The sequence below is a fragment of the Protomyctophum bolini genome (assembly GCF_963924005.1).
Source record: "Protomyctophum bolini genome assembly, chromosome: 15".
Lineage (NCBI taxonomy): Eukaryota > Metazoa > Chordata > Actinopteri > Myctophiformes > Myctophidae > Protomyctophum > Protomyctophum bolini.
The window spans coordinates 38,736,177-38,752,256 of NC_137876.1; the positions used below are offsets into that span (position 1 = coordinate 38,736,177).

Sequence of the window (16,080 nt, forward strand, 5' to 3'; positions counted from 1 at the left end):
ATGATATAATATTGTAGATATGCAGACATATACAAAATATACACAATATACACGCAGTCACGCACGCACACACACACACACACACACACACACACACACACACACACACACACACACACACACACACACACACATTTCCCCTTGCTTGGCTTGTCTGTCAATCAATAAGCACTCACTTACCATTCAGCAGAGGTAGTGGAATCTTCCTGCAGATCTGAACGGTTCCAGCTCCTATCCCTGCCTCCTCCTTCCAGCATCTTGACTCGATCAGTGTCTCTCTCTCTCTCTCTCTCTCTCTCTCTCTCTCTCTCTCTCTCTCACCACTCTCTCTGAATCCCTTCTCTCTCTCTCTCTCTCTCTCTCTCTCTCTCTCTCTCTCTCTCTCTCTCTCTCTCTCTCTCTCTCTCTCTCTCTCTGTATCTCTCTGTCTCTGTTGCTGTTTATCTCTCTGTCTGTATCTCCCTGTCCACTTTCTATCTTTTTGTGCCTCTGTCTCTTTTGTTTACTGACTATGTGTGTGTGTGTGTGTGTGTGTGTGTGTGTGTGTGTGTGTGTGTGTGTGTGTGTGTGTGTGTGTGTGTGTGTGTGTCTCTTCGAGGTTCTCCATTGTTCACCCAACAAAACAGCTCAAGTCCCTTTTATGCTGCAGTCCTGATTGCAAATTGCTCACCAGATCTGAATGTTTAGAGATTTGACTATTTGTGTGTTGTAGGTTGATGCTTTGAGATTGTATGTGAGAAGTGTGTGCAACAACTGAACATTGTGTGTAGTGTTTGGACAACAAGGTAATGTGTAGTGTAAAGAAAGTCAGAGTATAATGCAGATAAGGGAGTGTGATGTGATGCAAATTGTGTCGAGCGATTAGGTACATGAAGTGAAGGTTGTACACATTGTGCCAAGTTTTGTGTGTTAACAATCATGAAAAACTGTAACCACCCTGCATGGCATCCCTATTTTGGTCATGACATTATAATGATCAAGATTTTCTAAATTGTTTACAGTGAAAATGGCAGATTGTTGTAAGCTTGTATAGATGGGATATTATCACTCCCCATCATACAGTGATGGGTGGTATATAAGTTACTGTAAGTAAGTGGTTAACCACACTGATGCTCATCGTCCCACAAAATATAAATCACCCCCCACTGATGTGTATTGACTCTTTTGGAGCACAAGGGGCTGCTATAGTACACTGCATTGTCTACATATGCACACAAGCATGCACAAACACACTCTCTCTCTCTGTCTATCCAAAAATAGGTCTATGATTTTCAAGAATTCAATCATTCTGATTCAAAGCTTCGTCGTAAACTGCAGGCTACACAAATGTTGACTCTTATCTGAACCCCTGACACCAGACATGTATAATTCATCAGGTTTATGCTGTAAATTATGCTAGTGGATGTGTTATAAAATATTGTTCACCTGCCCATCTAATGGTCTTAGCCATTACTTTATGGCCCTGCATATAAAGTGATGGTTATGAATCTACAGCAACCGTAAAGCAGGGATACTCAAATAGATTTACCTGTGGGCCACATTACAAAAATGGCAAGGGGCCAGGGGCCAGTAGATAAAATTACGACATTAATGATACTTGATAACTTCTCTCTTTCAATTGCTTTATTTTCGCAAAATGTATCAAAGTACAATGTGCATGCACACAATATGTAAATAAATAAATGTGTTACATTTTCTTGCATAAACACAAAGAGCTGTTTCCATAACTGCACAAATTATTGCACATAACATGAGTAGCTGTTATAATAACATAATAACATAACATGAGTAGCTCTTTGCCTGCCTGCCTGCCTGCCTGTCTGTCTGTCTGTCCATGAGTAGTTATTTGTCTGTCTGTCAATGAGTAGCTGTCTTACTGTCTGCCTGTCTATGAGTAGCTGTCTGCCTGCCTGTCTATGAGTAGCTGTCTGTCTGCCTGCCTGCCTGTCTGTCCAATTGTCCATGAGTAGCTGTCTGTCTGCCTGCCTGCCTGTCCAATTGTCCATGAGTAGCTGTCTGTCTGCCTGTCTGAGTAGCTGTCTGCCTGCCTGCCTAATTGTCCATGAGTAGCTGTCTGTCTGCCTGTCTATGAGTAGCTGTCTGCCTGCCTGCCTAATTGTCCATGAGTAGCTGTCTGTCTGCTTGTCTATGAGTAGCTGTCTGCCTTCCTGCCTGTCCAATTGTCCATGAGTAGCTGTCTGTCTGTCTATGAGTAGCTGTCTGCCTGCCTGCCCAATTGTCTATGAGTAGCTGTCTGTCTGTGAGTAGCTGTCTGCCTTCCTGCCTGTCCAATTGTCCATGAGTAGCTGTCTGTCTGTCTATGAGTAGCTGTCTGCCTTCCTGCCTGTCCAATTGTCCATGAGTAGCTGTCTGCCTGCCTGTCCAATTCTCCATGAGTAGCTGTCTGTCTGCCTGTCTATGAGTAGCTGTCTGACTGCCTGCCTGTCCAATTCTCCATGAGTAGCTGTCTGTCTGTCTGCCTGTCTATGAGTAGCTGTCTGCCTGCCTGCCAGCCAGCAAGTTGGTTAACAGAAAATAAATTGTTATGGCTGAGTAAAATAAAATACAATAAACACAATTTGCCTGAAAATAGATTACCCAGCTATGACCTTTTTCATGAAAAAAAATGAGTAGTGATATGGCTGACTGAGTAAAATAAAACAATCTACCTGAAAATAGATAGCTATAAGTGAAGAGCAATTTCCGCAATTACCATTTCCGCAATTTCCGCAATTTCCTCAATTTCCATTTCCGCAATTTCCATTTCCGCAATTTCCATTTCCGCAATTACCATTTCCGCAATTTCCGCATCTCCGCAATTTCCGCAAATTTCCACAATTTCCGCAATTACAATTTCCGCAATTTCCATTTCCAACTATTAATGGCAGCTGGGTTTCATCATTCAAATAAAATAGAATTCTGTCCGTTTAGCTATAAAATTATGTCAGGGAATAGGGATACACAGTATATGTCTTTCATTTGCATTGCATCTCCCCCCCCCCCCCCCCAAGCTTTTATTTTCGTTCGAGTAATAGTACAACTCTAATAGTATTACTTATAATAATGTAATTAAAGATAACTTCATTCAGATTTATTTATTTTTATTTCATTTTCCAGATTTGTTTTTCTTCTTTTTTTTAGATTTTCATTGGTGGGCCAGTCATAATGGTCCCGCGGGCCTGATGTGGCCCGCGGGCCTGAGGTTGAGTATCACTGCCGTAAAGGTTTAAATGACAATATCCACGCTGAGACCAGCTATTCATATTTTCTTTATTTTCTTACGAAAAGGCAAGATATGAGTACAACAACCATGGCATAATTATGAAATATTACAGAGGTACATGTAAGCCTTGAAATGATGAGAAACGTGAAAAAAAAAGATAGAAAACATCTTGAAAAGCTCAACTGAAAGACCTTAGTTTTAGGGTTAGTTGCTGCTTATACAGTGATTGTACTGAAGTGGTTCAGACTCAGTGGGAAGACTCTGTGGTCTGTGCCATACAGTCAGGAAATGTACACATCTCTACACTTAATGATGCCCAATACCTAAGCCTACTTTATACTGTGTTGTAGCATGGTTTTTTGCCGAGCGACACCATCATACGACAAAATGCAAAGACACATCAACCACGGTGTCCCTATACATTTTCAAAATGTTTCAAAGATTTTCCAAAATTGTGAAAATACCTATAGCAGATCTACAAACTTACAACGTAGATATGCTATTTATTGTATTGGTCGTACAATGAAATATTTAGGGCTTAAGTGGTTACGGCTGTGGCGATGAGAGGGGAAATGTGTGACTTCTGGATAAGATCAAGGTCCATTGTTGGACCGGTTTAGTTATGAAACTAAAAGGCAGGCAGCTACTAAATCCTACTTCTGGCAGTATAAAAAAAAGCAACAAACATTGTAACTCAATGGCCACAAAGGAGATATTGATATATGGTTTGCATGAGAAAAGCCACCATTGGCTTTTGATAGCCTGTTGCAAGCAGCAAGAATGGTATCCTCGGACAATGCTGATAACCGTACACAGATCATGTAAAGAATTTGTCTAAAAACTAATATTGAAATATGTCACAATTCATGGTACATGGATTAAAATATTCAAACACAATACAAGTTCATATTAATTTCTATTTACAACAAATATTTACAGCATATTATAATTGCTCTTGCGTTATATAAAATACTTAAATCAATAATACTAATAAAATATAATAAAAACAGAACCAGTAGGAGAACACTGGGCGGGTGGTATTTACAAAGGCAGTGGCTAGGATCTCGACGACAGTCGAAGGATGATGATGATGATGATGATGATGATGATGATGAAAAACGTTTGGGTGATTTGACATGAAACTGGGAGTAGGCCTACTTTTTTGTTCAGTTCAGTTCCCTAGGTTAGGTAGGCCGGTCTACAGCGTCTGTGGCAGGGCAGTGCTTTCTCAGAGGGTTGAAATTGTCATCTATAATTTGTTGAACAGGTGCCTGTCTTCATAGCTCGGTGAGGGTGATCTGGAATTGACCAGGTGTTACTTCCGAGATGTCGATGAGGAAGGCGGATTGGTTACTGTAGTGTTCAATAATGTTGTCATCCATGTTGATGAAAATCCTAAAGCAAAAGCAAAAAAATTATTAGAGGTTACGTAGGCTAAGTGGGTGTGGAGCAAAAGCACAATGTGGCACACAGGCAGCACAGTCAAGGTTTATTAACTCTGCTAAATATTGTGCATGTCTACTGCCCTACATTTCATTTTCACAGCGTGGTGATAACAAAGGTTCAGGCAGTTAATTTGTTGTCATTGCTCGGTCTAAGAGCAACATATAATTTGGGCCAAAGGATGCTTGTCTGAAAAAATACAAAAGAGGAGACATTTGATGTAGTCACCACCACAGGTAGTAAATCAGCTCACTCTACAGTCTACAGTATCATTGTTTTTTTTCCCACCTCCAGCACACGCTAATCTGTCTTTGGCCTGGTCTAGTGTGACTGAATTAACTGCCAGCTCATGCTACCTGCCCGCAGGCACAGTGCTGATGGAAGACATGAAGAGCAAAGCAATGGGCGGGAGCGGAGTGCGAGAATGTAACCCAACCTGTTAGCTTAGCCGCTCCCCCAGAGGCACTTGCTAGCAGCATTAGGGCAACTTCCTGCGGGTGTTTCTGTCTCTGACAGGAGGTCTCGTCTCCATAATCTCTAAGTCGACTCGTGACATTGTGTGATAAAATCTCAATTATGTTAAAGTAAATGACCAGACTTTCATTTAAACTATGATCAATTCAATAGCTACTAGATAGGCTAAGGGAGAATATGCTTTGGCTATGGGGTAGATTGTCCACCTTTTTTAACAGTCACTGTAATCTTCACTGAATCTCAGTGTGGTTTGTGGAGTAGGGGGTGTGGGCAAGAATCATATCTTCATGGACAGCATATACACCCTGTGACACCAATTCCATCATATCCTCAAACACAAGTCTCATTTATGACAATGAGCAGACACCCAAAGTCGTAAAAAACACCATCTATCAGGCTAGGGATCTCTTTCACCACCAAGAAGCGTCAAGACCACAGAACTTCCTGGTGCTCCGATGAGATCAGATTATAATAACATAAATAAGTTCAACAATCGCCCATGAGTCATTGCAGTACTTTTGAGATCTTTCTGCCCTCCCTCATTCATCACTCTTTTGGAGGAGTGACAATTATCGCATTCCAGGAGATAGACTATGGCTCGCTAACCTACCTACCCACCCGGTCCGACAACATTAGCTTCCTTGGAGCGGCAGAGATTCAACTCATTGACAGCAAAGCCAACACAGTCTTCTTCTTCTTCTTCTTGTTCAGGGGTGCGAGGTGGTGAGAATTAACTCACCAGCTCACCCCTGAACAAGACTGATATCATGTGGGTGTATGCCATATCATATGCTGGATAGACAATTTATGTGTAGTTAATTTAACTTGAATATCAAAGAGCTTCTATGTGTGCCTCTATTATTCAACGCACCAAAACTGTCACAAAAAACAGATTTTTTTTGTTTTCTTTGCAATGGAATGGAAGCAAACTGTACTTATACTGACTGACTGTATATTAGAACACCCCTAACTTTTTTCTCTCTTCAATAAATCTAAAAATTGAGTGGTCAACAAGGCGGCAAAGGCATAGAAAGTTTACTTTCTTGCTCAAAAAGTGACACTCACCCTCTTTTGCACTTCTTGAAGATTTTCCCAATGGTGTCCTTTTGCATGCCATACTTTTCTGAAATCTGAGGACAGAGGTGATATGAGAGGAGAGTTAGTACTTATCACCTGCCACAAGAAAGATGATATACATGAAGGATGACAGGACCTAACGTTAAGAGATCATGTGCACATTACAATCCAAGTCAATTATTACGTGTGTGTGTGTGTGTGTGTGTGTGTGTGTGTGTGTGTGTGTGTGCACGTACATGCGTGCAGGTGTGTGTGTGTGCGTGTGTAAGTTACTTACAGCTTCTCTCAGGCCTGTCACCGTGGGACTGTTGAGCATGAGTGCGTCAAACACTTCTTCAGTCTCTGCTCTCACGTACAGCAGAACTAATAGACAAAAGGGAAAGATCAAGGTTAGACACTGATGCAGGACATTTAAATATAGGCCAACATTATTAACTCTGTAGAATTTTGTCACAGTACAAGATTTGCCACTGGAGCTGCAGAGTAACATGTCATTGCTGTTGGGCAGAAACCATATACATATGTACATATTGCACATATTTCCGTTTATTTGTATTAATGCCCTACTTCGTTATATATAACAGTGTAACACGAAAGTAGAAAAAATAGCCGATCCACCAGGCGGATCCACATACCTCTATTTGAGTCGTCCTTGCGGGCCTGCTTGCTGGGCGGGGAGCTAGTCTGGTCTCTGTCGGGATGCGACCTCTTCATAGAACACCTGGGAACACATAACCACCCATTATAGATTCAATCACAAAAGGGGCCAATCTGCAGATTGGACAATATTGAAATGATATTGATGTTGTGATATGAGACTAGAAATTGTCTGGCATTTTGGATATTGTAATATCGTAAAGCCTTATTTTATACCTTTTAAGGAACAATTGGCCTTTTTTTTGTAATAGGCCTAAATATCATGATATTTGATGTTGTCAATGTCATCCAGTCTAAGCTGCAATACATTAAGGTGTGCACAATGCATGCTAAATTTTCGATGTGCGGCACTACTGCAGTGTTCTCTATAGGTATTAAATGCTTACCGTTCAATCTCATCCAGAGTTATCGGGGGACCGGCCTGCAGCAACAGAGAAAGAAGGAAAAAAGACAGATCAGTTACGTGATTAGAAACAGCTCAGGCCGATAAACACATTGCTTAATGTCCACCTCCCTCTCCTGCCATTGTCTGTTGCCTATTGCACGTATGACAAAGAATGTTATCAATGCATTAAGTCTGCGTTTCCCATGACCACGTCCTGGTGCATCGAAATGTGGGCTTAGATGAAGAGCTACAGATAGAACAATGATAGCTCTGGCTTTTATCGCTCTTGCTGATCAGAGGCGTTTGTTTTTCGGCATCCATCAGCCGTTCCTGACAGACTGTACAGCAAAACATGATCAAAGCCGTTCAGCTGCCTTGTCTTTGTGTCTAGTTTCCGTATCTATTGTGTCTGTTTAGTAAATCACCTTTATACAAAATATACCTTTGTATAACAGGTTATGAATGGATTTCCCTGCAGCCCTGTTAAAATGTGCGCGCACACGTACGCACACACACACACACACACACACACACACACACACACACACACACACACACACACACACACACACACACACTACAGAGTGTGGGAAACTGGCATGTCTGGACAGCACCCTCACCACCTTCACTGTCTTGTGTCAACAACACTGAAACCCATAGAAACACTAGAGGAGGGGCGCGCTGTGTGTGTGTGTGTGTGTGTGTGTGGGGGGGGGGGGGTTATTGAGTTGGGGGAGATCAAGTGGCGCACGAGTCAGGTGTTTGTGTGTGTGTGTGTGTGTGTGTGTGTGTGTGTGTGTGTGTGTGTGTGTGTGTGTGTGTGTGTGTGTGTGCGTGTGTGCCTGTGTGTGCGCTCGCGCTCGTGTACAGGTGTGTGTATGTGTTTTCGTAAGCCCCCATAGATTAATCTACGCGTCAGTCAGTAGTAGGCGTCTGTACTTGCGCCTGGTTTCGACTCAGAAGAAATACAACAACGAATCAGCCAATTATGGAGTTCAGTGTCTCCGCTCACTCTCGCTGACTGACACCCTCCCTCCCTGCCCCCCAACCCCCTTTTTCCCACTACATACTTTCCCACACTTATTTCCCTCCCTCCCTTTCTCTCTCCCCTCTCCCTCTCTTGCGTGTCTGTCCCATAGCCTGCAGGGCAACTGGGATTGGGAACATGATTCACTCAATGCTGCTGTTGTAGTGATCACAACACCACAGGGGGAGAAAGAGAGAGTGCAAGGGAAGGAATTAAGGGAAGAAGCGAGGACAATAGAAAGAATAGTTGAAAACATATGGAGGAAAAAGAGTGCGGTGAAAAAGGTTGGGAGACATACCAAGCCACAACGTTGTAGGTTGGAGAGGTGCACCTCTGGGATGAAAAGCACGGGCTGGGTGACGTGGTCATCTACGGTCTGGAGGAAGGTGCAGTCATTGCTCATGGAGCTGGACACTAAGCCCCTGTTGGCTAAAAGAGACAGAGAGAGGAGGGCACAAGGTTAAAAACGGGACCTATTGAAACATTGCATAGTATGTGTAGCCTATATCAGAGTGTAAACACAATAACTGACGTGTCCAAATTCGTACAAAGTATATAAAACATGACATAAGTGGTTAAAGAGAAGCTGCGTGTTTGCAAACACTCACCGCTAGTTTCATTAGAGTTCTTGGCCACCCTCCTCTTTGTTCTCTTCCTCTCCTCATCTCTCATCTTCCTCTCTGCACCCTTTGGGGTAACATCCCAAAACACATGGTTAGAATAGGGAGATCAACAGCTGTTTGTTTTTTATTTAACCATACTGACGCTAGGTATAATAATACATTCCTGGGTTTGGGCATGTGGCAACTCGGATCTTGTTATGTGTACCGTGTACAACTACTTCTCTAAAGTATTTTGTGTTGAACAGTTGAAAAGTGACTGGCATGAATTGGACGGACGAATAGTTTATTTATGAAGAAATAGATTATTATTATTATTTCAGCGTATATTGTTTGAACTATTACTAGACTATACCTTATCACAGAAGATCTTGATCTGGCACGCAGCCCTGTGTATGAGCTGGTTGGTTCCTGTGCTGAAGTCATATGTGTCTATCTGTAGGTTGAGTGGCAGTCCCTTCACACCCTTCTGTGAGGAGAAGTCAGTGCTCAGAGAGTTGATGCCAACGTACACCTGCCAAGAGAAAAGGAGAGGAGAAAGATTAGTTTACTGTACTATTCCTATTCTTAATTAAACTAGAAATGCTGCCTAGCACATTTTGTACCGAGTACCGACCAATCACAAACTCTGTTAACCGCTAGTGTGCAAGGCCTGTGCATGAGATTATTTGACCACTGATTTGGCACTCATGTCACCCTAAAGGAGTGTCCTATTTTGAGATATAATAAACGGTTACCCAGGCAACGCATGCCAGATAAAACACTATGGCGTGATGACATCTTTTTGGACCGCATGAGTCTCGGGAGAGACACATAGACAGCTGAGTGACTGTGGCAGCTTTGTTAAGAACTGTGACTGCATGTCTCTGTCGTGTTGTTCATTACATGCAAAGATGGCCTGTACCTGTACGTGCTTCCTATCATTCTATTCTATTTACATTATTCTTCTGGTTGATTCCTCCATGCATCCTCCTAATCCCCTCTATTAATCCCTTCGCTTTTCACCCACCTCTAATATCCTGTTAATCATTCTCCCTCTCTCTCTCTCTCTCTCTCTCTCTCTCTCTCTCTCTCTCTGCGTTCTCTACCTGCAGCAGATTTTAATGCAGCCCCACCCAAATGCCTTGCGGCCACTGAGGAGGTGGCAATGAGATGTGGCCCATGCCTTCTGCACTGACAGGAGCCCCAGGGACAAACACATATCTGGGATTCCTATCCTCCCACATTTACTTTACTCCCTGCCTCCTCGCCTTTTCTCCTAAATTCGACTTACTTCCTCCTTCTATCAACGTCTTTGTTGTTTTGATCTTCAACTCTGCTGAGCTACAATGCGTATTGCATCTCAGTTTGATCTTTCTGCCTGTGTGTGTGTGTGTGTGTGTGTGTGTGTGTGTGTGTGTGTGTGTGTGTGTGTTTTGCAACAGCAATGTCTGCTCATAATCACCTTAGCCTCTTCATTGGGGTTCCAGATAAAGGAGAGAGCATTGAAGGCCACCTCCTCTACATGGCTGATGCCACTGAACACTTCTTTATAGTCGGCTGTGAAAGAAAGAAATAGATGTTTAGCTCTCAGACACACACCACTGCACTCCAGCAACATCCGTCAGCTAGATGTTTTTGTCACCAGTCTAGAACAATGAATGAAATGCCTGTATGCCTTCTGTTGTAAACAAGGGGAGGTGTGTGTGTGTGTGTGTGTGTGTGTGTGTGTGTGTGTGTGTGTGTGTGTGTGTGTGTGTGTGTGTTTTATGTTACTTAAAAGTCTGAAATACAGTACATACCAATGTCAATGACCCTCTGCTTGATGGTAGGCTGACGTGCATGCCAGTGGTTCCAGCAGCGAAGCTGCACCTCTGGGGTCCTGTCATTTTCAAACACAGCCATGACCACCGTCTGTGACAGAGAGATATAGAAAGAGAGAAGGGATTAGTTGTGTTTGGTTGTGGGGTCTTCATGCTTGCCTCCAACTTATACCCAGCGTGTCTGTTTTAGCCATTATCCATTCATTCATCGCTCGAAATCCCTCTTTTCTCCTAGAACTGTCATCAGCGATTAGCTGGTGTGTATGCGTTTGTGTGGGTTGTTTTTATAGCTTTTTTCACCCCAGTGTTTACGGTTGTCACCTTTGCCTTAAAAACCTTGCCACACCTTTGCCTGACCTTTTACTCCACTGTGAAATCCTGAGTGTTAATTATACCAAATGGAACCAAATGTTGACCACATAAGCCCTATTCCAAAATGTTCAAAAATAGCCCACCTACAAGCTCACAATGAACTCAAACTCAACGCGCCACTGCAGAGAAAGAAAAAAGAGGCCATGACAATGCGTTTCATTTGTACCAGCCCAGATTAGCAGGGAATTAGTCACCAAGCTCTAAGGGAGGGGACAGAGAATTAGGGAAGGGTTTTACCTGCTGGCACGCAAATTAATTTGTATATCCATGTGTCTAAAATAAACCTTGAGTGATGGATGCCACACTGAAAAAACAATTATGAAATGTTGGAACCATGAACGCTTGGTTACACGCAATGACAGAAAGTTGTTGCTTAGAATAAGTCACTGGCCATGGTTGTAGTATAATGCACAGTGCACATCAGCTACTATTCTCATATATATTTTGTATGTGTAAGAAACCGTTCAGTTGCACAGTTTTGTAGCAGGTTTGCCACATCTAACGTGGAGAAGCCTTCATTTGTACGATTTGTGGAAAAGCTTTCAACTTTAACTCTTTTGAGGAAGCCCTTTTTTGTACGACTTGTGGAAAATGCACAGTTGATTCTGATTCTGACACCCAAATACTTATTCCACTACTTTTGTGTGTAAATATGAATGAAACTAAACACATTCATAATAATAATTAACATTCATTGTGTTTGAGTGGTAAAGTAAAACCAAACTCACCTTGACCTTGGTGATTCCAAGGTCAACTCCTACTCCGTGGAGGGTGATGGGGTAGAACTGTCCCTTGTTCAGGTAAACCATGGGCAGCTCACACGACTTGGGGGGGGTGGCCGGAGGAGCTCCCAGGGTGAACTGGAATTCACTCCTGTACCCCTCGATAGGAGAGCTGGTGTAGGAGTCTGAGTAGACGGGGCTGGAGCGCTCCTCTGAGAAGGGGTCGCTGTAGGGAAGAGCCTGGAACCCACAGAGAACATCCAGCAGGTGAGATACAAATTAACAGATCATCAACAGACAAATGTAATAAAATAGACCCGTACCCGTATTTGTAAACTAGACACTAAACTAAATAGATACATTAACACTGAGGGTTTTGCTGTGTTGCAGAAAGAATTATTTCTGCCGTAAACTCGGCACTCTTGCTCACCTCTGCATTGGCCTCGGGGAAAGCGCCTGCAGGCCATTTCTGCAGCAGTAGAGTGTCAAAGATGTTGTTGAGGTCCTGCTTGTCGTAGGTTTCTGCCAGCACACTGGCTGTGGTCAGGGTGGCATAGACGTCTGATGCGGGGGGCGCCGCGATGGGCAGAGGGACGCTCTGCTTGGCGGGACTGCAGATGGGAGACGTTAGCGCTTCCTGGGGAAGGTTGTTCATGCTACTGGGAGGCGTCTCCATGGAGACCAGCTCGGGGGACGAGTTACTAAGAGTCCTGGGGAGTGGGGGGAAAATCAGAAAGGGGAAGAGGAAGACTTTACTCATTGTTGCTGAATATCTATTCACTAGCCACTGACTAATGCTCCACCCAGGAATCGATGTGTTTAAAAAACAATAAAGGCCTTAAAGTGCCTGGTTGAATGACTGCAGTGTCTTAGAAGTAGAAGCCCATACAGAAGTCTGTACACACAACTGCAGGCAGACAGATCCGAACAAATGTGTCAGTCAACAGAAGCACTTCAGCTCTCTTGTTTTCCAAAGTGTCTCAGCACACAGACTGAACTACTGTGAGTCGACTCGCAGAAAGACGCGGTCTGAGCTGGGGCGGGGAACTGTTTGTCACTTAATCCAGTTTTTATTCTCCAGTGTTTGAGTTTCTCCCTGGATTGTTTAAAATGTTCTAGGGGATGACAGTGTGCGAATGACATTTCTCACCCTCTGCACAAAAAACATGCAAAATGAGAAAAATCTTGAGAACAGAGGATGATGAAATGAGAGAGGCCGCGGCGCAGAGGTCTACTGTTGCAAAACTCTTTAAGCAAAAGAAAAAATGGCGGAAAGAGAGAAGGCGAATGGCTGGATAGATGGATCCTCGCAAGGATAAGTGAAGGTGTGGTAGACAGTAATCCCATTGACTCTGTTTGATTTGAGGATTACCCTCTCACCTGCTTCTGACCTCTCAAGCCCTGCCTTTCTCTTTCCCCATCTTACTCTCTCTGTCGCTCTTTAAGACACTTGACTCCATGACAATAGAGGGAAAGGAGGGAAGAGTTTCACTCCCAAATCAGATATAGAAGAGTGAATCCCGCTCATGCACTCACCTCTCTGTTGTCTTGTAGATACTGCTGCTATTGTGGCAGGGAGACACTTTGTGGTCTTTAAGGTTCTAGAAAAAAGTAGAGAGAATTGAACACAAACTATGTTAATGTATAGTTTCACAATAAACAGTTAAGAAAGAAAGAAAAAATAAAGAAAAAAATAAAGAAATGAACAAATCAATTCTGAAGTGAATTTTGCGGTGGATAAGTTGGATGTCTACCTTGCACTGCTCATAGAGCATGGAGAGGGTCATCTCCTCTGGTTGGTGAGATCTGGACTTGGACCTGCTCAGGTCAGTCGCGGGGCTCTCCAGATAGTTCCAGGAGTCCATGACGTAGTTTGTGTAGCGGTTATAGTTGAAGTTCTCGTTCTGATGGACCAGTCCCAGAGTCCTATAGAAGTGATTGTACATTTAGATTTGATAGTTTGAATAATTAAAATAATAATTAACCACTTAAACCCTATATATACATAGTTAACTGGAGTCCCCCAGGGCTCTATACTAGGCCCCCTCCTGTTTTCGCTCAACATTAAATCAGGTGTTCGCCCCAGAATCGTGAAACTAGGGTTCAAGTGGTTAAAATACATATAAACACAACATAGCCTAAACTATTGTGTTCACCAGAATTCTAGTATACATACAATTAACCTGTTCTTCCCACAGGTATACTGTATAACCCCACTTTGGACAATGCAAATGCTTGCCATTTGAGCGTGTTTATGTGTTTGACATGCAGAGTTTGACAGGGTGAGAGCAGCTGGAGTTTAATAGCAGCCTCCTCTGAGCCTTTGAGCACTGCACATACTTGCCCCTGAGCTAGGAAGGTTTCGATTGCAAAACCACAGTGCTGAGTAACATCTCTCATAGGTGCCGAGTGTCAAGAGGGTTCAAAAAGCCCAGGGCCACACACACACACACACACACACACACACACACACACACACACACACACACACACACACACACACACACACCACACACACGTGCGTGTAGAACTGGATAAATTATCACTGATGGTGATGAATTGACTGTGTACAATGCCTTACATTTCAAGAGAGGAACCCTAATGCAGCCCTTTGTGCCTTTGCAAGCATGCACAAAATCCTTATAACAGATTAAGAGATAACAGTTTTCTTCAATAAATAAAAACCCAGGCAAGCACCTGCAGTTTCACAACAATCTACACACTTGGGTTTTCATAGTATTTCTAAGCCTATATTATGTGTACACTATCTATTATCTCTTGAGATTTGTTTGTACATTCCCTGGCTACTTGGGATAAGCCCACCCCATCATGAGTTTAACTCAAGTAGCCAGTAAGCAAATAGAGCCAGTTTACTCTAGAGATCAACAACTAATTAAATGTGCTGACAGCAGCAGAAGACCCCACATATGGTAGTTACAGCTACTCCTGGGATGGAACACATCAATGGATGGACTAATAAGCATAAACATGATTTAACCACAGCACTTGGAAAAATAATACCAAAATATATGTCAACATTAATGCTGTAGGATGACAATGTATAATAACATAAATACAGTTTGGTGCCAAAGACTAAAATCCACCCCTTCCAAACTCAAGACACCTGCCATATGCACCTGTTTAAGTCACACTCTGTCATTCCCCGCACTTTACAACCACAGCTAAACACCAAACAATAGTGGCTCCATTAGCTACTCTCCGTTTACCCTTTAACACGAGCTGAATGTAACTGTTTTTATAGACACAGAGAGTCTCCTGTCTAGAATTTCACCATTATGTAATTCAATGCATCATTACATGCTGTCATTGCCCTGGTCCCTCTCCAACACCTCAAGAGTAGAGTCTTATTTTCCTTGTCTCCTTTGTGCTCTCTGGCCCCTAGGTTTAGTGTCAACACAACGTGAACCAGACCCGATAAAGCCACAGACGGGTGTGTGTGTGTGTGTGTGTGTGTGTGTGTGTTTGAGACCATCTGTATCAATTTTCTGTGTAAAACACCCCTTAAAACGGGACTCTTTCACATGGGGGTCTCATTGCAAAGTGAAAGAAGGGTGGCTAGATCTACTCTCAGCCTTTTCAATGGGCATATCAATCATCTCATTGAAAATAAATTAATACAGTAACTACAAATCACAAATATTTGGCATGTTGACATACAGTAGCAGGCTTCAGCCAAATCTTTTTTTTCTTTCCCATTTGGAGATAAGCAAAAACAACTGCACGGTAAAATAATCAGTTCGTTTATACATTTGCAGCTCTACCAGTGTACAAACATGGACCCAAATTGACCCTTTGGGTCACTCGCAGAGTTAAGATTAAGAATAAATTGTAAGCCCAAATAGAAACCCAAAGATTAACAAAAATAACTTACTCAGTATCTTTGGTCATGTCTTCAGTCGGGGTCCCGGTGGAGATATTTTCCTTTAAGTTGTATTCTCTTCGGCCAAGTGTGTGTTCCTCTCTCAGTGTACAAGTAAGTCTAACTAACAACAACCGAGATGATCAGACATGTCTAAGATGAGTCAAGAGTTGTGATTCCTCCTCACCGTGGGCCCAGATTTATTTAAGGCCGGCAGGTAGTTTCTCCCACTCTCCCTCTGATTGGCCGAGAGCCTTCAAACAGGTGTCTGATAGGACAGGTGTAGAGGGATTAACCCTTCCTGGGCTGGGAAGAAACCAAAAAAGCTGCATGTGTATGAATGGGCATGTTGTGCAACCGGGGACCACTTTGCAGGACAATCCGAGGCAGGTGTATCA

General features: G+C 42.9%; 1 protein-coding gene across 1 annotated transcript; it reads right to left on the reverse strand.

Annotated features, from left to right (window-relative positions):
- Positions 1-3,256: 3,256 nt before the first annotated feature.
- On the reverse strand, positions 3,257-15,869 carry grhl3 (grainyhead-like transcription factor 3). The gene is made up of 15 exons (XM_080783930.1): positions 15,695-15,869; positions 13,557-13,728; positions 13,339-13,403; positions 12,233-12,512; positions 11,809-12,042; positions 10,688-10,799; positions 10,351-10,445; positions 9,262-9,420; positions 8,895-8,973; positions 8,585-8,715; positions 7,261-7,295; positions 6,853-6,938; positions 6,495-6,580; positions 6,206-6,270; positions 3,257-4,618 (listed from the first exon to the last, which is right to left on the reverse strand). Exons 1-15 carry the CDS (start codon positions 15,709-15,711, stop codon positions 4,501-4,503), a joined length of 1,734 nt encoding a protein of 577 aa, XP_080640056.1. The 5' UTR covers positions 15,712-15,869; the 3' UTR covers positions 3,257-4,500.
- Positions 15,870-16,080: the final 211 nt, after the last annotated feature.